Source organism: Coffea arabica, chromosome 7e (genome assembly GCF_036785885.1).
Source record: "Coffea arabica cultivar ET-39 chromosome 7e, Coffea Arabica ET-39 HiFi, whole genome shotgun sequence".
Lineage (NCBI taxonomy): Eukaryota > Viridiplantae > Streptophyta > Magnoliopsida > Gentianales > Rubiaceae > Coffea > Coffea arabica.
Window position 1 is genome coordinate 23,540,966 of NC_092323.1, and position 24,042 is coordinate 23,565,007.

Consider the following 24,042-nt stretch of genomic DNA (forward strand, 5'->3'; position numbering starts at 1 on the left):
CATTAACAATTCAATTAGAAACCATCAATGTTAACCAAGATCTATTAGTACAGAGTACTTGAAACATCAAAAGATACATCTTAATATGAAGCGTAAATGACCTTAGAGTGTGTAAAGTGTAATCACAAAATTTCAGAAAGTCATAACATTTAAATTCCGAACAATTGACACTTCTAATTTTAACAAAATTCAAACTAAACAGATTTTGAAATTTTACAAATAGGGAAACGAAATTTTTAAAAGTATCATCTTTGCGAGCAAGAAAAATCACCCAAGTGTATCTAGAATAATCATCAATAATGATTAAACAATATCTCTTACTACCCAATCTAGCAATTTGTGTAGGATCAAACGAATCAAGATGTGAAAGTTTCAATGGTCTTGAGGTAGAACGTGTCATCTCTAAATGTCACTATGCCACTAGATTTTGGTTTAAAATTGATGAATTGTGATGGATTACTGGTTATGTATCTTGAACATACACTGTCTATGAATCACTTTGATTCTTTTATAATGTTCACCAGATTCACCTACTCAAGAGTTCAAGAACTAATATTTGGTACCCATTAATTTTTGGATCCTTGAGAGTTAGCATCATATCTAACTATCTATATGCATTTCATACCTCTTCTTATATTCTTCTTCATATAGCAATTACTTTTCATGTGACATTTTTGACAACAAAAATTACATATAACCAACGAGTTATTTGCATAAACAAATTTAATAAATCTCACATGTCTTCTTTTATAAACAACAAAATCATTTATACCCGAATTTAACTTCTTCTCATAAGTGTCAAGATGAGTCTTTGATTCATTCCTTTGAAAACAGTCATATTTTTTATGTTGGAGCAACTCATTTAAATTATCCATTCATCTTTTCAAATCACTTTGTTTCTTTTTTAACATTTCACAGAATCTTGTTTTTCTATCAAGCTTATTTTATAAATTAATCTCATTATTTTTCAAGAAATCATTTTCAGTTTTCAGTTTCTTGTTTTCTTGAATAAGGCGTGTATTATCATGAAGAAAAAAACTAATTTTGTGTTTTAATTCCTTGTTTCTAGCATAAGATTCTTTCAAACTATCATGCAACATTTTAATGAAAGATTCAAGATTATCATCATTTTCAAATTGAGGGTTAGAAATTGTTACCTCATTATCTTCAATAGCCATAAAAGCCAATCGAGCAGATTCTTCTTTCTCTTCAATTTCATCATCGGAGTTGCATTCATTTTATGTGAATTGGAAGTTGTTGAATCTTGATTTTTTTCCTTCTTTCTTCTTTATCATTGGACACTTACTCATGTAGTGTCCAAAGTGACCGCATTCAAAATATTTGTCAGTTTGCTTTTTATTGGCCTCTTGCTTTTCTTTGAATCTTGCATTGTTGAACTGATTGGAATTTGAGTTGCTAGATCCTCCTTTTCCAAATCTCCTTTTATTGAGGATTCTCTTGAAACTTTTTGTAATGAGAGCAATATCATTGTCATCAATATCCAAATCTTCTCCATCCAATGAAACAGAATCATCTTCATTTTGAGATGCTTTTAGAGCAATGCTCCGTTTTACCTTCGTATCTTTTTCTTTCTGTACTTTAATCTTAAGTTTCAACTCATAAGATGTTAGAGAATTTACAAGAGATTCAATAGATATAGAATTCATATCTCTTGTTTCTTCAATAGCAGTCACTTTACTTTTTCAATTTTTAGATAGAGCATTCAAAATTTTTTTATTTTTCTCTCCTAAGATATATTTCTTTTCCAGAACCTCTAAATCTTTAATAAAATCATTGAATCTACAATACATTTGATCAATATTTTCATGAGATTCCATCTTAAACGACTCATATTTAGTAATCAAGATAGATTTTTTCTGTTCTCTAACATTTTCATTGCCTTCATGAATTTCTCTCAATTTATCCCAAATTTGTTTAGCAGACTTACAGCTTTTGACCCTAATAGATTCATTTGAATCTATTGTACTATATAACACACACATAGCCTTTGCATTTAAGGTGAGGTTGGCTCTATTCTCAGTAGTCAGCTCATTTCTTATTTTTGGTTTAGGTCTAAGAGTATTTTCATCTATAATAGAAGTATCATATGGACCTTCACTAGCAATAAATCACAATTTAATACCAATCGATTGCAAAAAAAAATCATTCTTTCTTTCCAACTCACATAATTTGACCCATTAAACATAGGAGGTCTAATCACAGATTATCCTTCAAAAAACATGGCATTGTTGGTTGTCATTTTTACTCCTAAGTCGATTGAATTTAATTTCTAGAAGACCAAACTCTGATACCAATTGTAAAGATCGGAGACAACCTAAGAGGGGGTGAATTAAGTTGATTATAAAACTAATCAAGTTATGGGCACTTTTTCTCAATATAAAATTTACCCTCTTTTCTAAATGATCACACAATGAATCAATCAATGAATGAACAATATCACTTGAGAGAAGTAGAAAATATAACTAATTTAAAGATCACAAGATAACAGTAAATAAATAAGAAGAAAAGAATTGCAAACCAATTGACTACCAAACTCCTCTTGAATTTATAGATCAATTCAAACAAACTTTTTCAAATTGATAAAATACAACTAATCTTGTGTACAAAGGAAGGCTCACTTCCTCCTTACCCCAATTTCCAATTAGTCAAATTAGAACATTTTATTATCCCTCAAGACAACCCTCACAGAGTTACACTATTGAAATATACACTCACAAATGAAAATCTTATAACGAACTTCACACCACCAAGATTACAAATCTTCCTTGAAAAGTATTTTCTCACTAAAATCACTCTAGATCTTTTGTATTTTCAGTGTGCAAAAATTATTTGAAAATTCTGACAATGCTCTATTTATAGGAAACCAAGAAAGTGCTTCATTAATGCTTCCAATGGATAGAAAGTAGTTGAAGAGTCAACTAGCCGTTGGGAGTATCAAACGTTCGGTAGTCTGGTTTCTTGCGTCCGATAGCAAGCAATGAGTTTAAGAGATTTTCTTCAATTCTATTGGACGTTCGGTGGTTGCGTCCGAAAGCAGATAATGAGTTAGAAGGAATATCTCAATTCTATCGGACGTCCGGTATTGTCTTTGTCAGCGTTCGACAGCTTTCGTCGAATTTGAAGAATCCTATCGGACGTCCGATGCTTGCGTTCGGGAGAATGTCTTATTTCCTTTGGACATCCGGTGATGGAGTTCTTTATGCGTCCAAAGTTGCGCAATGATTATCGGACGTCCGATCCTATCTTCACAAGCGTCTGACAGTTTTCAGCAACATTTGTTTCTTTCAATTGCACTTGATCTTTAAATCTGATATGCTTCATAACTGAAAGTATATCTTGAAGAGATATTAGTATCATTCATTTGTTTTGTAAACATCAAAAGTTAGGGACTAAAATCAACAATTATCCCAATGACTTAAAATATGAATCAAAGCCAAGTGATTCATATTCCTTACCTCTATCACTTCTAAATCTTTTGATTTTTCTATCGAATTGATTTTCTACTTCTTTTATGTAGACTTGAAAAACATCAAAACATCACTCTTATTTTTCAACAAGTAAACGTTAGTATATTTAGAAAAATCATCTATAAAAGTCACAAAATACCTTTTACCACCACGAGTTAAAATTCCTTCAAATTCATACAAGTTCGTATGAACTAATTCTAGAAGTTGAGAATTTCTTTCAACACTTTTAGAAGGTTTCTTTGTGATTTTTTCTTGCTACAAGATTCACATTTTTCAAAATCATTATTTAATCTCGAAATCAAACTAAGGTTGCTTACATTTTTCACATATTTACTATTTATATGACATAATCGTGCATGCCAAATATTCATAGAAGAAAGCATATAAATAGAACCAGAGGAAGTTTTATTGATGTTCATAATATTTAACTTGAACATGCCATCACATGCATATCCTTTACCAACAAAAGCAACATTCTTCATAATCACATAACTGTCAGACTCAATAATTTGCTTGAATCCAGCCTTATTGAGAAGAAATCTCAAAACTAAATTTTTCCTCATCTTAGGTGTATGAAACACATCTTTAAGAAGAAGTGTTTGACCCGAAGTAAAGTTTAGTTTAACCTCACCAGAACCCAAAACTTTGATAGTATGAGAGTCACCACATGACTTGCTTATCTTTCTCGACGGGTGTGTAGCTTTTGAAGCAAGTGCGATCAAAGCATACATGTTTTGAAGCACCCATGTCTATCCACCAACCATCAAAACCCCCAAGCATGTTAACTTCTGTGATCATAGCCATATATGGTTCTTCGGCAACATTGGCCTGTGGTACAAAATCACGTTTCCAGTATTTGCATGTCTTAGCAAAATGTTCTTGCTTTCCACACACATAATAACCATCATTTGGAAAAGGGACTGATTTAAAAGGGGGCCTTTGATTTTTGCCTTTCTGATGGAAGTTATATCTATGCTGGTTTGAGTGCTAATTCTTATGCCCACGTTTCATATATTTTTTTTTTTTTGGTTTCAGTTGGGCATTATTTTTTGCATTATTCTCATTGGACATGTTGTCATTGGAAGTAATGAAATTTACCTTGGTAGTACCATTTTCATTACCATTTTGTCCACTTTTTGCATCTTGATTTATTGCTTCTTCTTCAATCCTTAGACGAGTGATGAGACTTTCTAATTAAAAACTCCTTTTGCTTGTGTCACAAACCCTTTTGGAATTCCTTCCAAGATGATGGAAGTTTATCTACTATTGCAGCAACTTGAAGTTGTTCATCAATCTGGATTTCCTCGGACCTTAACTCATGTACAATCATTTGAAGTTCATGAGTTTAGGCCACCACAGATTTTCCATCAACCATTTGAAATTTGAAATAGCGGCTTGCGGCATATTTCATTGCGCCTGCTTCTTCAATGTCATCCTTTTTCTGAAAGCTTTCCAAAGCTTTTTAGCAATAGGATATAAATCCTCATAAAAATAAAAAAATTCATTAGAAAGACAATTTAACAAGTAATTCTTGCAATGAAACTCATCATCTTCCCATTTCTTGATTTTTTCTTCAAGAACTTTCTTGTCCTCATCACTCATCTCATTTGTTGAAATTTTTTTGGGATTTTCCTCCGTTAGAATGTAAGCCATTTCATCAAATTAAGATAATAGAGAACTTTTCCCTTCCACCGTTTGAAGTGGACTCCTCTAAAACGAAATGGTTTGTTCAAATCACTTGAGTCTTTGACATGAACTGGCGAGTTGGTTTCCATTTTATCTGAATTGCCTTAAAATTGTTGTTCACTTGAAACAAAAATTAAGAACAAATATGAAAAAGAAAGATTAGACAATAATAATATATTGATACTCAAGTGTGGATGTAACATCCCGATTATTAGGAGGTTGTTTGTGAAGAAAATATTAAAGTATATTTCTTCGGGTTTGATTTAAAACCTTATTTTGTTTTAAAAGACTAGAAACCCCAATATTTTAGTCAAAAACCCTAGTTTACTTGTGACTAATCGGTTTTCTTAAATCTCTCACATTTTAATTGAAACCCTAATTTTAATCACTGGAATTGGAAAATTCCTCACGTTTTCTTAAAAATTTCCTTTTATTTGGAAATTATTATTTATTAAAGCCCTACTATCCAATTATTCCATAATAAGTGCAAATGAGCCTAGAAAGTAGGGTTTCACTCTTCATTTTCAAGATTGGGCAAATTAGGGTTTTCGTGATTTTCCACCGGATGAATTTTCGGTACTGACCAAGGATCAATTTGGTGATTAAAAGTGACTCGTAAGTGATAAATAATATGTGATTAGGAGCAATGAGATGAGGTTAGTGAATAGGAAGTAAAAACCCTAGTACGTGTGTTTTTAAGAAAAACGGCGCGAACCGGCGGGACCCGCGCATTACCGATTGAACGCACCAATTGACCACCACTTTCTTACCATATAAGTTTATTGATATTTGAGCAAAATATCTCCTCTCTCATGATGACTTCTTGACCAAAAATTTGTGGCCAAAATGCAAGGAGAAGAAAGAGAAATTCTTGTGGTTGTAATTAAACCAAGTGTTGGCCAAACTTGTGGCTTAGATTACTCCTAATCTCTTGTCTTCTTAACTACTCAAGAACAGCCTTTCTTCTTCATTTTTCTGCCCCATAACCGAAATTAGAGAGAGAGAGAAAGACAAAGAGAGTTCATCTTGTTCTTCTCCAAATCTTGAAAAGTTTCTTCTATTCGCGCAAATCTACTCCGATTAAGTTGTTATCTAGCACAAAGGCTACCTACCGGTGTAATTTTCTTGAGGAGCAAAGGCCTTGAACACTTGTTTCTAGTTTCCTTGGAAAGGTATACATGCTAGAACCTTGATTCTCCGATTAAATGCGTGATTAGTTGCTAAATATGTCACATATGGTTGAATTATTGATGTATGTGGTGAAATAGAGGCTTGGATCATGATTTTCCATTTTATTGGAATTTTTACAGTTTCCCTATGATTCTTCTAGTGCTTACAATTTGGGGCTTTGATGTTTAAAGTTTAATATGGGAAGTTAAGATGGTGAAGCAAGCCAAAAATAAAGAAATTAGCATTTGATTTCAAGAATTTCCAGATTTCAGGAACTTGAAAATTCAGTTCTGCCCGTTTCTGTATCACCTAGTTAGAGGCCGAATTTGGCTTGGAATGAAACATGAAAGTTGTAGATAATGGTATTTTATAGGTGCCTACAAAATTTCAGCTCAATCGGAGCAACGTAGGACATGAAAAGTCCAAAATACCCTTACTGTTTTAAGTATTTCCCAAGCAGTCCGTGTGATCAGTTAAGTCCAGTTTATCACGTTTTTCGACTAGGATCCATTCTGATTTAGCTTTTTGCCGAAACATGAAAGTTTTAGTATTCTTACTTAGCTTTCAAACGCCTCTAAGAACAACTGAATCGGACTTTTGTAACCTGAGATATGACCATTACAGTACAATGCGGTTAGACAGCCAACGAGTGAGATTTTGGTTCTGTAAATTGAGGATTTGACTATGTTGCATTGGAAACTGGACTAAGTGATTTTCATGAACATTGTAGCCTTGTGTCTTAGCTTCAAAACGGTATATGTTTCACCTCAATCCGATAAGTGTAGCCTCAGATGTACCCATTCCGTAAAAACCCATCAAAACTGTCTTTTGTAAACTTCGTTTCCACACTTGTTGTTAGCTTAAATTTTGTCCTTGTATTGTTATGAGCCTATGGAACGGCTATTGACTTGCATTATGATATATATGACTTTGGGATTGGCTGAGGAAAAATAATGAAGCCTAAATGGCTGGAAAATTAGGTAAACACAAAGGGCATGCTGCCCAAATTTACGCTTGAGGGAATGAATTCCGGTTTCTAGGGTTTAATTGGGGGTTTTTCTAATGGTGGCTTTTAAGCTTCTAATTAGCTTTGATTGAGGGATATTGTGGCCTAATTAGATATATTTTATTGCTTATTAACCGTATGTGTGATCGGTAATATATTGTAGGTTGGAAATGAAGCATTTATGGGGAAATGTTGTCCAAACTTTGAGAATGTATGATTGCTTTGAGTTTGTGATTTAGAGCTTGGACTCGGGCAAGGTAATGATATATGATGGATGGTTTCTGAGCCGTGGAGGTGAGTGACCTCAAACTACTTCTAAAGTTATTTATGAACCGTTTCTTACATTATTTACTTTTGAACTGTTTCCAAAGTTACTTTTGAAATGTTTTCTTGCATATCATGTGTGCTGGCATTTGAGTGTGCCTTGTTTGCTATGTTTCTTGACTTCATGACTTGTATTTTGGTTGATAACGTGTTAAGCGCTTATAATGATTTCCAAAACGAGTTTTCGAGGCGAGTGTGTACTTTATCGCACTCGACCTAAATAGCTGTGCAATTTTCAAGGATTTAATTATTGAAATGCTAGTTGCGCATGATGTAAGCCTTTTGGGCTGAACTGGCCATTGCCCCTTGTTACCGGTCGTCTTGAGCCAGAAGCGGACTCGGTCAGGCGATTAGGAACTTGGGTGAACGTTTGGTATACTCGAGTATTACCTATGTAGGTTGGTGGAGCCTGGCCAAAAGCCAGGGACGGGGTGAATGAAATAAAATGAATGACCAAATGAGCGAGGAAATGTCAGGAGAATGAATGTATCCTTTCATGAATGTTACTATCGCTTTCCATTGTAAATGTTTCTTGAATTATTGATAATCCATATTTACTGTTTTGCAAATGTTGTAGTTGTTTCCGGATTTATCATTGCTATATGACATCATTGAAATGAACTATTGTGAAACCGATTTGATTACTGATTTCAATGGTTACTCGCTGAGCTTCTAGCTCACCCCAAAAAAATGTTTTATTTCCCCCCCCAGGGCTCAAGGCGAAGAAAAGCTTGGAGTGCTTATTCACGTGACTGGATGGCTTATATCGTGTACAGTTTAAGTTTGGATCTATTTTATGTACGAATTGGTCTTGTATAAATATTTGAAATTGATATGGATGTAAGTATACGTTCCACGATTGGAATCAGTTTCCGCTGCATTTGTGATATGTAATCATTGGAGAATTTGATGTAATTTTGAGATTTATATTGTAATTGGGTTGAGGACTGTAGTGTGCGACTGAGTCCCGGCGAGAGCTGGGCAGGCGGTCCGCCGAACCCTCTGGTTCGCCTTAGGGGAAGGTGGGGTCGTCACAGTGGAGGGTTGAGGCACAGGTATCTTGCTCTCTTTAAAGTGATTCAAGTCTTTGTAAAAGAATCAACTCCGGTGCAGCATGTTCTCTAACTTGTCACCCTCAAGATATAAGAGTCCAACCACACTTGCTAACACTCTCTCTAGACTACACAATTAGGATAATAAAGCTCTACAAGCACCTTTTGTTTCTTGCCTAACAATGAGATAGAAAATAATGAATTTAGACTCAAAAGACATAAGTTGTTGTAGTGTCACTTTTCTATCTCAGCTATGCATATATATAGGTGAAAAAAAGTTAGACAAACATAACCTATGTTACTAATAAGACACCAAGTAAATGCTGAAATTATTGGCCATTCAAAACACATTCAAATTTGCGCTGTGGGTTACAAGAAAACTTATTGTAGTTAAAATATTATAATTTCACATAATGATAGCTATTCAATCCAAATTTGAATTGTTAGTTACAAAACTTCAATGTAATTGAAAAGCCATAATTTCATACTATAACTCCTTAGTAAAAACCATTCAAACACCTATAAATTTCAGGAAATTTAATCAATTTATTTCCCTTGTAACGTGCACATTTTATTGATAATTTAATTATTTTATTAAAATACTACAACACTTGCTATATGGTTTGACTTTTGGATCCTAGAGTGCCAATGGGTCATGCATATGAAAATCCAAGTTGAAAAAGGAAAAATTAACGAAAACTTTTATCTTTATGAGGTTTAAGTGATTAGTACAAAATCCTAGCATCAATTTCAATGTAATTTGGTGGGCGCTTTTTTTGCTTTTATTGGAGGTATTTGTTAGCTTTTTGAAAGATGATTTTTTTGGCTTGTTGTACCTGCATTGATATTATACGTGGTAACAAACTCATTTAGCTAATTTTACTCATATCCAGCCATGAATAACCGGATTTGAGTATATTAAATTTTTTACATATGGGTATAAATGAGTTACCTACTATTACCCATTTATTAAATGAATATTATTAAGTAACCCACTAAATTTAATTAACCCATTTAGAATTATTTTCCTCAATTTTCCCACCGCCATCTTTTCCTACTCAGTCCTCGTTTTCCACCAGTCTTCCCATAGCTTCCATTGCAATTGACGTTAAAATTCATCGTCTTCCCGTAGCATTTCTGAGCTACGTCAAAAGAATTTCTAAGCTGGTCTATGAAGAAATCCGTGGAGTTCTAAAGATTTGCCTAACCAAATAATTTCTAGGTTCGTAACCTTACAAGCAAATCTAAATTCCTCTGTCTTCTTTCATGTGAAAACCCAGTGATTTGAGATCCAAACAATTAATAAAGAAAGGAAAAAAAATAAAAGCAAGCTCAAAAAGAGAATTTTGAAAGATCAAATTTTCAATGTAAATTCCTTTTTTTGAATTAGGGGCATACACTTAATAACAAATATATATTTAAAAAAATAAAAGATATGCAAATTGTGATAACAAATAGATAATAGCAAAAAGTAAACTTGTGCATATTTGGCTCGTTAATGCTTGATTCAACTTGGATAAATTTTTTTATATTATATATATATATTTTATACATAATAGCATATTTATTATTTATTTTATAGATATTATATATTTATTATAGATAAAATAATACTAAAATATAAAAAATAAATAAAATTTGAAGCTCCCGAATGGAACTAGAACCGACTTAGTATTAAAATCGAATCGACTTTGAAGTTAATCATTAAGCTCATCAAAACTCCAAATTGAGTTTGACAGTTTCCAAATTCGATGATGATTCATATATGACTATACTCCTAAGCAAAACAGTCCTTAAAAATTGGTTTGGGCCCAGCCCGAAACCCTTTAATTGGGCCATAATAATCCGAACTTGACGGCTTTGTATTGAGAAAGCTTCCCAATTTGCCTGAAAAATCTCAGTAAAGAGTTAATTTCAGACTTGGAGAGTTGGAGTGGACGATGATGGCAATGAAGAGAAGAGCGGCTTCATTAGGTACCGCTGCTGCTGCTAATTGTACTACTCTTGCTTCATTTCTCTCTGCATTCCGAAGCCCTAAACCCCAATTAGCTTTCTGTTCAGCTATAGCAACTAGTAGTGATAAAATTAGAAATCATCAGCACCAAATTGGGACGTCTTCTGGTAATGTTTTGCAATTTCTTTCTGGGTTGAAGGGTAGGATTGATAGTATTGACAGTCTTGATGATGCTCTAAGCTTATACCAGCAGCTGGTCCGGATGAGGCCTCTGCCCTGTGTTTTTTATTTCAATCGACTGGTGGACCGCATTGTTAAGATGAAGAAGCATTATTCATCTGCTGTCTCAGTTTTCAGAGATATGTACGTCAGGGGCATTCCTCTTAGTGACTACACCCTCAATGTTGTGATTAATTGTTACAGCCTCTTGGGTCGAGTGGATTTGGGATTTTCTGTATTGGGTGTCTTCTTCAAGCGTGGTATTCTGCCCGACATAGTCACCTTTAATACTCTACTTAAAGGACTCTTTCGGGAACATAAGGTTCCCCAAGCACAAGAATTTTTTAAGAAAATAATATTCGAAAAGCTTTGCGAGCCCGATGAAGTTACGTTTCTGATTGTGATAGATGGGCTCTGTAAGGTGGGCAACACTCAAAAGGCTGTTGAATTCCTAAGAGTCATGGAAAAAAGAAGAAGATGTAAGCCCAATGTTAATGTGTACAATACTATCATTGACAGCTTTTGCAAAGATAAAATGGTCGGTGAAGCTCTTGCCCTTTTGCAGGAGATGATTGAAAAGGGCATTTCCCCAGATGTTGTCACTTATAATTGTTTGATTGGTGGTCAATGCAATTTAAATAGATGGAAAGACGTTACAAAGCTCTTTTCTGAGATGAAAGATTACAAAATTACTCCCGATATTGTTACTTTCAATATAGTGGTGGATGCACTGTGTAAGGAAGGGCATATTGAAGTTGCTGAAGAGGTAGTCGGCATCATGATTAGGCAAGGTCACAATCCCAATCTGGTCACATACAGTTCCTTAATGGATGGATACTGTTTAAAGCGCCGAATAGATGAAGCAAGGAGGGTCTTTGAAGCCATGGTTATTAGCGGCCTTACCCCTAACCTCCATAGCTATGGTATTCTGATAAATGGCTATTTCAAGCACAAGAAAGTGGAAGCAGCCATGAATATCTTTCGTGAGATTCAGCATAAAGGTTTAACACCTAATATTGTTGTTTATAACACTGTCTTGCAGGGGTTATATAGTGTAGGAAGCTATCTTGGTGCAAGAGAAGTTTTCGATGAGATGCAAACTGCTGGCATAAAGCCTAATTTTTACACTTTCTGTGTAATGTTGGATGGATTATGCAAGACTGGACATGTCAACGAAGCATTGCAGTTATTCCATTCAATGGAAGCTGATGGAATCGATCATCATATAGGCATGTACAGTATCATCCTTGATGGTTTGTGCAAAAGTGGGAGGCTAGATAGTGCTCGTGATCTTTTTGACAATCTCTATGATAAAGGATTGGATCCTAATGTCCCAACATACACCACAATGATTGCTGGCCTGCTTTCACAAGGCCTGCTCACCGAAGCTAAAGAGCTTTTTGGAAAAATGGAAGAAAATGGTTGCCTGGCAGATAGCGTTACATACAATGTTATTCTGCAAAAACTCCTTAAAGGAGGCCATTATGATGATGCAATAGTCTACTATGAAGAAATGGTTCGTAGAGGTTTCTTGCTAGATGCATCTACTTTTTCCATTTTACTTGATTCATCTACTGAAAAAGAGAAAAATCCTTCTCTACTTATGTTGATGCTGAAGATTGGTCCTGATAGCAAGAAGTTTATTGATGGGGGATAAAGAGGACCTTCACATTGGTTGCAACTTTTGGTCCTACTGGTTTTTGGCCCCTAAACTTTAACTAACATTATTTAGGTTTGCTTTTGATTCTGTTTTAACTTATCATCTTTATGGAATATAAGAAGTGTTGCAGCTGAGCCTCGAGTAGCTCTCTTGGTCATATTTTGTGAAATGCCTCAAAGTTCTTCAGTCCAGGTGGAAGAAGCTGCGGTCTTTAAGGGAAGTTCAATTTATAACTGTACTGGTGCAGCAGTTCACAGAAGCCTGCTGGTGTTAATTGGATATGTACAGCTTCTTCAGAGAGACTTCTTGCTTAACCTTTCTTAGAGAACTTCAGCGTAGAATATCACATAAAAGGTAACTTTTACAGGCTCCTTTTCTTTGTGTTTCATGGCTTTTAGTACTTTTTGCTTCCATGTAATTTTAGTTTGGATAACTAATAGCTGAATTCATTGGAATTAAGAATAAAACTTCATCCGAAAATATAATTTTTTATCTGGATTTATAGAAAAGTTTAGTTACAAGCTGCATTTTTAATAATTTGGAGGAAGTTTTTTCTTTCAATTCCTAAATGTATTCAAAGGTGCAGCCAGTTTAAAAGTGTAAAAAATTTTTGGACCAGTATCTTGGTTTGGGTTAAAATTTTGAGGTCCCATGGATGGTCATGGTTGTTGACTTCTGTCACTGCATTTGATTGGAGGCTAACTTTTCAAGTATAATCCAGAAAATGTATTCTGATCACTTTCCGTTTAACTATAAACTAAACTACACAAGGATCCTTAGTAGTGAACCTTTAAATCCTTTAATTTGTAGGCATTGGTAATCTTTCAACAGTTTTATCAGTATAAGAACTCATTGAGCTTTTATTATTTAAAATTGATGTCAATGCTGTACTAAATTGTATATATACTGGATAGGAATGTGGCAAAAATATCTTTTTCTTAAAATAAGTTGCACTAATCTGTCCAAGAAACTCTCCATTCTTTTCATATTGTTCTCCTGATAAAAACATTTACTTGTTTATTTAGTTGTTCATCTAAAATAAACTTCCTGATAATGAATTCTTTACTTTTAGTGTTGGATTGTTGCTAAATTGCAATAATAACTAAGAATTGGCATCTGTTGCACAAGTATACCAATTCGTTGAGCTTCTGTTAGGTTCCCATCTGCAATTGTCAAAATAATAAAGAAAAAGAAAAAAGTCTTTGTGGCTCATCAAAATGTTAACAATACACTGTTGTAGTCTAGCAAGTTTCATATCTGTCATTTCTTTTTCTTATTCTCGTTCTTTCTTGGAGAGCAGGAGGGAGGTGAAAGTTTGTATGGGATGTGAAGATTTCTTGTCAGATAAGGCTGCATTGAAACAATCAATTAGGTATTCAAAAGCAGAGAAAAACTTTTGATGAATTTTATGTGAAAGAATTCAGCTGAAGTGATTAAGAATAATTTCTTAAATCAATTTTGGGAACAATTTCTGTAGCTTTACTGACTATGTCCTCGTTAAGTATGTCATGCTTAAAATTTATGGAATATCTCTTTTAGCTGTGGAAAAAGTATGCTGTTTAGTGACCTATAAAATCATCGAGAAGCGATCTTTTGTTGATCTGCCATATAGCTGTTCTGTGCAGATTTTTTTATTTTTGTGGTTTTGTTAATGCATGCACTAATGAGTGAAGACAATGACAGTTGCATGGTTTTTGGTTAAGAACAATAAGTCTTCTTGCTCATGTTAAAATTTTATTTTGGCATCCTAAGATGAAGATTTCAACGAGACCTTGTACAGATGTCTCCAGATTGAAATTAAGATGTGCTTTATCAAGATAGAATAAGTTCCACGTTCAGTTTAAGTTTAGCTCAGAAAGTATTATTCTTCCATACTGTGCACATGCTTGGAGTTAAGATGCCATTGAAATTTTGTTCTACTTTGAAGGTCAACTTAGCACATTTAAAATAAAAATAATAAAAATAAACTATGGAAATGAAACCTGCATACTCCTACATCTCCATGTGCAAGTTGAACTTCCACAAAGGTGGGGCTTCACCTTACAATTTTTCTGATTGAGGATGTAATATATAGTCAGAGGTTACAGTCATGTTGATTCAATTTCGCAGAGATTGTGATTTCAAATAAAGTTATTAATATCTCATCTCTTTCCTTATTCAAATTTCTCCTTTATTCATGTCATAAATTCTAGTTTTGTTTCCAATCTATTGATTCTGACCTTAATTTCTTGGCCAAATGTTAGTTGTCTATGTAATTTTCTATTGGTGCATTTGTCAAACAGGTTCAAGTCATCTTCCAAAACGACACACATGTTTCCAAACAAATTCAATGGATTTGATTCATTCTCTAAGAAGCCAAAGAGAAGGTGAATGAGATCTTTGTTTCTGCTAAAGAAATAATTTATTTACATCATCTTGCCTAATAATTCGAATTTTCCTTCTTTTAAGATTTATTGTATTAGGTTTTATTAATATGCATGGAAATTTATGGTTCAATTTCAATCTCTTTTGGTTTCAAACAGGGAATAATTGTTTCTGGAGGATAATGATCTAATTGTGGCTTTAGCATTTTCTCACATAGGTTTAAGAAAGTTTTTCAACCAGTTGGCAGGGTGGGATTAAGTAGCTAGGTATCTGTATACACTATATGGCTAAATTCAAATGTACAAGTCATTAATGACAAGTTTTCTAGATCCAAGACTGAATGCTGTCTTTTGTGCCTCTTTTCCATTTAAATAGAAAAACTCTGTACCTTCTCTTCTGGTCAGAATATATCTACCTATCTAATATATTAATTACGGATATGCTAATATACAGCTAATATAGTAGACCATAATCAGCTGCCCTTGATTAGTGCAATTAGTAGACCATAATCAGCTACCCTTGACTTTTGTAATTAGTAGACTAGATCCCATAATCAGCTGTCCTTGACTTTTGCATTTAGTAGACCATAATCAGCTGACCTTGACTTTTGTAATTAGTAGACTAGATCTCGTTGCCCTTGATATCCCCCCTCAAATTGATGCTGGTCGATCAAAAAGCATTAATTTGTCAACCAGAAAATTGTGTCTATGACGAGAGAGAGCTTTCGTAAGTATATCAGCAGTTTGAAGATCAGTGGTGATATGAGGAAGAGAGATAACATGATCATCATATGCTTCGCGGATAGAGTGACAATCAACTTCAATATGTTTTGTACGCTCGTGAAATACAGGATTAGCATGATTAGTAGCTCTTGGTAATCGGCAAGAGTATGGAGTAGATTATGAGGAGACCTTTGCTCTTGTGGCAAAGATGACAACAGTTCGACTTGTTCTAGCTATTGCTGCTTCTACGGGCTGGTCATTGCGACAGATGGATGTTAAGAATGCCTTTTTACATGGCAATCTTCAAGAAGAGATTTATATGACTCCACCATTAAAGTTATTTTCTACATCTTCATCTGATGTTTGTAAGCTAAAACGCTCACTCTATGGCTTAAAACAAGCTCCACGGGCTTGGTTTGATAAGTTCCGTTCTACGCTTATTAGCTTCTCATTTGTTCAGAGTCAGTATGACTCCTCTTTGTTTCTTCGCAAGACTGATAAGGGACTTGTTTTACTTCTGGTATATGTTGATGATATTGTTGTCACAGGAAATGACTCTGAATTAATATCTCAACTTCAGGAGCATCTTCAACGTTCTTTTCATATGAAGGATTTAGGTCCTCTACAGTATTTTTTGGGTCTAGAAGTGCACTCTACCTCAGCTGGTATTTTCTTACATTAGCATAAACACATCCAGGAATTAATTGCTTTGGCAGGTCTCCAAGATGGTCGGTCTGTTGATACCACATTGGAAGTAAATGTTAAATATCGCCGTGATGAGGGTGATTTTCTCTCAGATCCCTCTCTCTATCGGCAATTGGTGGGAAGTCTCAACTATTTAACTATTACTCAGCCTGATATTTCATTTGCTGTTCAACAAGTTAGTTAATTTATAGAGGCGCCTAGGCACCTCCATCTAGCTGCTGTTCGTCACATTATTCGTTTTTTACTAGGCACTTCCTCTCGTGGTCTTTTCTTCTCCAGAAATTCTCCTCTTCATTTGGTAGCCTATAGCGACGCTGACTGGGCGGATTGTTCGGATACTAGACGTTCAGTTACCGGTTGGTGCATGTTTCTTGAAAATTCTCTTATTTCTTGGAAAAGCAAAAAGCAAGATAGGGTGTCTAAGTCCTCTACTGAGTCAGGGTATCGTGTTATGTCCTCTGCATGTTTTGAGATCATTTGGCTTCGAGATAGTCTACTAATTACAAAAGTCAAGGTCAACTGATCATGGTCTACTAAATGCAAAAGTCAAGGACAGCTGATTATGCGATCTGGTCTACTAAATGCAAAAGTCAAGAACAGTTGATTATGGGATCTAGTCTACTAATTACAAAAGTCAAGGGCAGCTGATTATGGTCTACTAATTGCACTAATCAAGGGCAGCTGATTTTGGTCTATTATATTAGCTATATATTAGCATATCTGTAATTAATATATTAGATAAGTAGATATATTCTGATCAGAAGAGAAGGTACTGAGTTTTCTATAGACATTCTTTCAAAAAAAAAAAAACAAAGATCTGAATTACAAGAAAGGCTGCCAACCACAATATGATTGACCCAAAAGGATATCTTGAAACCAAATGATTGATCAAAATAATCAACCCAAGAAGAATAACAACTCAGAAAGTTTGGAAAGGCGGAGAAATTCAAATAACTAGCTCTGATACCGTGACAAGTTTTCTAGATCCAAGACTGAATGCTGTCTTTTGTGCATCTTTTCCATTTAAGTAGAAAAACTCTGTACCTTCTCTTCTGGTTAGAATATATCTGCCTATCTAATATATTAATTACAAATATGCTAATATACAACTAATATAGTAGACCATAATCAGCTGCCCTTAATTAGTGCAATTAGTAGATCATAATCAGCTGCCCTTGACTTTGGTAAGACTAGATCCCATAATTAGCTGTCCTTGACTTTGCATTTAGTAGACCAGATCCCATAATCAGCTGTCCTTGACTTTTGCATTTAGTGGACCACAATCAGCTGACCTTGACTTTTGTAATTAGTAGACTAGATCCCATTGCCCTTGATAATTAAATGCATAACATAGCTAAATTCAACTAAGTTGCAAAGAAAAAAAACATATAATGACTATTTGTATAATTTTTCCTGTCACTTGAATATTAGCTCATCACTATGATTAGCTGATTTACAGAATGAGATAGTTTTGTATAGAAGTTGGAGAGAAATTTTCCATTTGTGTGTAAAGAAGGAAGAGATTTGTACGACAAAAGGAATCAGGGATCAAAACAGGCTAGCAGTGAGCAGATTCCGTCTGTAACATTTTTATTTCTAATTCTAGCAAAGGCTCAAGGCTCATGATAAATGCATTTGGAGTAGTAGTATAGAGGTAAAGATATAGCATACCTTAATTATGTAAGGATGTTGTTTTCTTCTTGATCTCAATCCAAATATCCATTCTTGATTTCATTAGTTTCTTTTGTGCCGGATTCCCCTACTTGAAGGAATCAGCGTGCTTGATTCTACATGGATTATTTGAAACAATATGTTCTTACTTTAAAATTTTTATGTATAGTACTTACCGCTTTCTTAAATTTTTTGTACTTTATCAAACAAATTAGGTCCAAAATAACTTTAGCAACCATGTTGAACTTAGGTACCTACTCCTAGGCGGGGCCTAATGCCCTAGTTATATTAGGCAGAGGACTTGGACAGACAATTTAGACAGGATCTTAAAGGTGTGGTTGGCTTTTCTGGAGTTAGGAGGGTTTTTGATCTTGAGGTTAGTACTATGAACAGTCAAGTCTTCAAAGCAATTGTAAAAGACATGGATATTTCAAAAGTTATAGCTGTATTGTTTTCATTAATCGCAATTGTCAAATACCATAAAAACTACCACCTTTCTGAATAATTATTTGAAATTTCGTCAAATCAGTTGTACTAATGATCATGACATACTTGTAGAAGACAATTTGCATGAATAAATCAATAGAAAATAGTATTCAAACGTCATAACGTGCAAAAGATGAATACGTTGTCGTAACAATACAGTCAACTCTGCAAGAGAGTAAAAAGAAATAGTATTGGTAAATATTGTAAAACTTCCTATTGCACTGTTTTATTATCAATACGATCAAATCTTTCACATAAAAAAGTGAGAATTGTTTATTGCTACGGTTAAAAATTTTTGTGCGGTAGATACAGGATATAGTTGGTATACTACTTTCTACCTTTGGGTGCAACTGTCAGGCAAATGTGCTATATGCAGGGGAAGGAGAAGAAAGTCCCATGACTTATTTTGCAGAAGAAAACCCCTTGTCCTCAAGGTATAGTTATTTTTGCTTGCAGATGAAATAAATCTAATTTCAAATTAGTTATCTTCTACACTCATAAAGCATGCATCTGTAGCTTCTCCCTAGTGTTTTAGTTTGAGAGTGTTATAGCTTATGTAGGGAGAAACAGGGCTATTTTCTAACAGCAAGGATGGAGACAGCAAAAGTTTGGCTCCTAGCTACAATCTTTATCTCATGTTAAGATGTTAGTGTGATTTCAACAGAATATGACATGCTTGAGAGTGAATGTACTATTGTGGAGCATTAGGTTTTAGTGTCAACTTCATTTTACTGATTGAAGGTTGCATTCATTTTGCATATGACCGTCATTGGGAAATATATGAGATGCAGTACTTCTGGATGCTTTAGCGAAACTTGTCACCATTAACTTGATTTTCACTTTGTGGTTGCACGGATTGGGGATGTGGTGACTTCCACTTCTAATCTCCTTTCTCATCTAAGTGATATTCATTTTTTGTTTGAAATTCATTCAGGATACCAATAACCATGGTATTGGTAGCTAACAAAAGCTCTTGTTTTGTAGATTGATGTATCCTGTGGAACTATTTCTCATATTGAATTGCTTTTACGATTGCAATTTTTCAGGATTGGAAGGGTACTTATTGAACTGAAGGGAAAAAAAAAAGCATGAATGCTCAACAGGAGAAGAAACTGATTCATGTGCAACTTGCTCAGGTTTTTCTTTTGCGTTTGCAAATGGAGATTATCTCACCTGTCTTGACTCAATTAAAGTTTTATATGGTGTTGAGAACATTTTTCCAGCTACCCATTTTAGTCTATTATTTCTTGTCTACAGCAGATAAATGAGGCCAAATCTTCATGGGCACTTTATGGTGCCATTTTTAATTTATTTTCATCCATTGTTCCAGCTCCATTCTTTGTGGCTAGCAGTTGTTAATTGTGAAGATTTAAAGGTGTACCAGGGCATTCCTTTGTCCGATAAGACCGAGGGAGTAGTGGCAGTGGTGAATAAATCAGGTTTATATTTTTTATTTCTTGATTAATTTTTGCAATCTTGTTTTGCTTAATCTACTTAGTTTGTCAAATGATTAAGATAAAATCTTTTGAGTATTTGGTATCTCAATAGTGATGGAGTCAAGAAAAATGTTTTCTGCTCAAGTTTGGTCAGTTCTCTTAACAGTACTACTTTTCATTGTCTTCAATATGGGACAGGTTTTGACACATGCTGTAGTTGGGCTATTTTCCCTCTTTTTACAGTTTTTGAGAAAAGAAATTGCTAAACAAGTGAGCGATAGAGTCAGGTTCTTTCTATGTTTGCATGATCCTATAGATGGATTTCATTTTTTTTAGTGTGAAGCCATATAAGTATTGTAGATTGCTTCTCCTCTTGAGCTTGTGAGTTCCATTGTTATGCATGTGAATGAGATTCAAAGGGCCTTGATCTAGCCTTTGACTTAACGAGTTATGGTTTTGATTGTTTGATTGTTGCTTCTTTTGATATGTAATGCTGCTGGTTATTAAATGAATTGCAACTTAAATTCCAGGTGAATGACCATCATCTCGAGAATGCTGCATGTACTCTTTTTCATAGTGGTGCTGAAGATTAGTTGTTTGAATTAACTGTTTTTGAGGGTGTTTTTGAAAAATTTTGCTGTAGCAATGTATATGAAAAATTTTTACTACAAACATTTTTTAAAATATTTGATATATTGTATGAATGAGATATTTTTTGAGTTATTGTATATTACTGTAACATTATTATTTGAAAGCTTGTTTTTGAAAAAATGGCCAATCCAAATGGAGACTATGCATGATTGAATTTCCGCAATTCAGAGTATTTTTAGTTTGGATCCTAGGAGGCTGAATCCAGAGATATAAATTAGTCGATATTTTTTAAAAGGACTTTGTGATTCAGATTGAATATGTGTTTTCTGATGCTATTGAAGTTCAAATATTACTTAGGAGCAAGGAACTTTTTTCAGTCTATGAAGCAAATTTAGTGGGATGGGATGGTGGATTTCGAAATTTAGTCAAGTGGAACCCTTGCAAGAGAATGGTTGGAGGCCTTGCAACAGAAACTAGAAGCAGAAGCGAAAAGGCTCAAGCCCACATCACCAAAACGTGCATGGAAAAAGCACTAGATGAGCAGCACTTTTTTTTCCCCCCAAAACTTCATAATGTAAATCCCTTTCTTTTTGTTTTTAGCAAATGGCAAAGCCTTTTTTGGCATCAAAGACGACTCTGCTTCATCTCACCTTCTGTAGTATTCATTAAAAATTGCTTAATTGTTTTTCAGCATTTGTTTCAGTTGATAAAGTTTTCACAATGTAATCTAATAGACTATATTGACACTTTGTCTCACTTTAGAAATTCATATTGATTATGATGAATATTTCTACATCCCTCCATTTAGCTCCTACAGCAATACAGTTAATAATCAACCATAGAGATACTAATAACGGAGCACGTACTTTGCTTGTGAGCATGTTGTTTTTAGATTTTTTTTTTCTTTTAAAATTTTTAGAAAATCAATTATTTTGAAGGAATAAATGTAATTGAGACAAAAAATGTGATATTTAATATTTATATTTTTTTTTCTGAATTTAGTTTGCCCTAACCAATACAAATGCACATGCAATAAATCATTCTTTACTCCAATAGCACTTTTATTTTGTAACAATATCAATATTTTTGCCTTTTGGTTAAATTTAGATGACCTAAATGTTCTTTTTTATGTCATTTGAGTTTAAATTTCTAATTTTTTGAACAATTTGTTGCTTCTTCCACGGGAGAATTCTCTGTAGCTTCGGCTTGGGAGGCGATTCGCGAGAAAAGGAATTTGTTTGTTGTCAATACATTGACATGGAGTTAGTGTTCCTTTGAAAGCCTCGATTTTCGTCTAGAGATTGTTGAGGAAATGGTTTCCTTCAGACTGCCAGCTTCAGCGCAAGGGATTACCTTTAGCGTTGAAATGTTGCTGCTATGGCAGTGCGGTGGAGACGGTCGCTCATTTGTTTGTTGCAGACCCTCCTGCCTTTCTTAGGTGTACAAGTTTATTAATCAAATGGAGAAGGCCAAGTTGCTGAAGCATCAATTCTTTAGGGGAGATAGAGATTGTGTTTGGGTAGGGGGTGCCACTGGCAAGGGTAGGGTGAGTCATCTCTTGGGTAAAACCTCCTGTGCATTCGGTTAAACTAAATACGGATGCCAGTATATCGGCGGAGGGAGCTTTTGGGGGAGGACTGGTTCGAACTAGTGAGGGAACTTTAGTTTTTGCGTTCTATATAGAGTTTGCGGAGCAAGATGTTATCATGACGGAAGCTTTGTCGTTGATAGTGGGGTTACTTGGTTGCCAAGAAAGATGTCATAGAGATTTTGTGGCTGAAGTGGATTCAAGTTCTTTAGTCATGTTGATTTTTTCTGCTCATTTAGCACGTTGGCCTCTTTGTAACATTATTAGGCACATCAGGTCTCTGTTGGCAGATTTGGGGGTTTCTTAATCACATATTTATCGGCAAGCTAATTCAGCAGCGAATGCGTTAGTCTCGTTAAGATTGACGTCGGACACCGTTTTCTCATCTGAGGCATCTCTACTGCCTATGGTCAGGTCAGTCTTTTTTTTAAATAGGTAGTCTGTCCCTTTTGTTAGACATTCTATTCTATTTAAATGCGTTAGTACTCCTTTCTTTTTTTATTTTTATTCCTGCGGTGGATCTTGTTACTCCCTTTGCCCTAACCCGCTGTTCTATGGTGATTTATCTAATAAAATAGGGGTTAGCGTCCCCCCACCCCCCGGCCGGACAATGGGGTTAGTAAAAAAAAAATTCTATGAATTATGTATTAGTTTTAGTGAGATTTTCTAATTATTATTATTATTTTGCTAACGTTGGATTGTAAAATGATCTATAGTGCTATTGTAATTGTAATAGTATTTAAATATATTGAAATTCCATTGTTCGAATTTAAATAGCTTAACTTTGAAGAGAAATGTTTTGATTCGGTGAAACTTATTTGTATTTCTCACTGATGACATGCTTTATGATTATAGAGTTTATATGATTAAAAATTATAAAACGTTAAGATTATTTATTATATAATAGTCAAACTGAAGTTGGATATATTTTTATATACCTTTGAAGTGCTCTTTGAAATTGATATTTTATAAATAAAAAAAAAATTTGGCTTTATTCACCATAACTCAAAGGGATGCTTTATCTTTGTAATTATTATTATGATTGGCTTTGATGAATATAATATTCATTAATTGGAGTTTAATACGATTAGTTGTTACAAAAATATGATTGGCAAAGTCCATTAAATTTAATCTTTATTGTAATTTAAATAAATAAATTCCCAACATAAAACTCTTTGTGTACCTTGGTACTCCATTTCCTATTATATTTTGTATTAAAGTTTTTTTATTCAATAGTAACATACAAATATTAAAAAGGTACTCTTAAGGCTTAATTTATTTGTATCCAAAAAACAAAAGACTCATGGTACATTTTAAGAGACTCATAGTACCAATTTATTATGTTTTGTTTCATGTTTGAAGTACTCTCTAAACTTGGATTTTGTAAATAAAATTTGTTCCTCTTTCTTTGGGTAAATAAAAAAAAAGTGAGGAAATTTTCATTTTTGTAATTGCTAGCATGTTTGATATTATTTATTAATGATGAAATGCAGCGCAATTTGGATATTTATTAGAGAAGAGTGTAATTTTGGTATGATAAAAACTAATATCATTTTCTGCTTATAATATTAACCACTAAGATTCACCTTTTTATCATAATTTATAAAAAAAATTTGTTCTTCTTTTTTCGATTTAATTCACCGTAACTCAAGGGAATGTTTTTCATTCTTGTAATTGTTGGCATAATTGATATTAGTTATTGACGAAATGCAATGAATTGATTGTTCTTCTTTGGGTTTAATTCACTAGAATTGCCACAATTTAAGGAATGTCTATTTGTAACTGTTAGTATAATTCTTATTAATTATTAAGAAAATGCAATGTAATATGTCCATTTATTAGTATCAAGGGTAATATTGGTATAAAAAAATTAAGATCAATTTTTTATTACACACCCACTAAAAAATTATCGTAACTTTT

The 24,042-nt window shown here is 34.0% G+C and overlaps 1 protein-coding gene across 20 annotated transcripts; it reads left to right on the forward strand.

The window, feature by feature from the left end:
* Positions 1-10,379: 10,379 nt before the first annotated feature.
* LOC113700455 (uncharacterized) lies at positions 10,380-21,329 on the forward strand. 20 transcript variants are annotated; one of them, XM_027220919.2, is made up of 7 exons: positions 10,380-12,913; positions 13,855-13,931; positions 14,842-14,925; positions 18,814-18,941; positions 19,554-19,643; positions 19,838-19,946; positions 20,892-21,329. In XM_027220919.2, exon 1 carries the CDS (start codon positions 10,667-10,669, stop codon positions 12,554-12,556), a length of 1,890 nt encoding a protein of 629 aa, XP_027076720.1. In that variant the 5' UTR covers positions 10,380-10,666; the 3' UTR covers positions 12,557-12,913; positions 13,855-13,931; positions 14,842-14,925; positions 18,814-18,941; positions 19,554-19,643; positions 19,838-19,946; positions 20,892-21,329. The 20 variants fall into 20 exon arrangements, with proteins under 20 accessions (XP_027076720.1, XP_027076721.1, XP_027076722.1 ...); XM_027220920.2 differs by having other exon boundaries at positions 13,860-13,931; positions 14,842-16,706; positions 18,884-18,941; XM_072059160.1 differs by having other exon boundaries at positions 10,381-12,913; positions 13,860-13,931; positions 14,842-18,397; positions 18,865-18,941.
* The last annotated feature ends 2,713 nt before the right edge of the window (positions 21,330-24,042 follow it).

Excerpts from the sequence above, each read along its gene's own strand:
- LOC113700455 (XM_027220919.2), top strand. The coding sequence starts at position 10,667 with ATGATGGCAATGAAGAGAAGAGCGGCTTCATTAGGTACCGCTGCTGCT.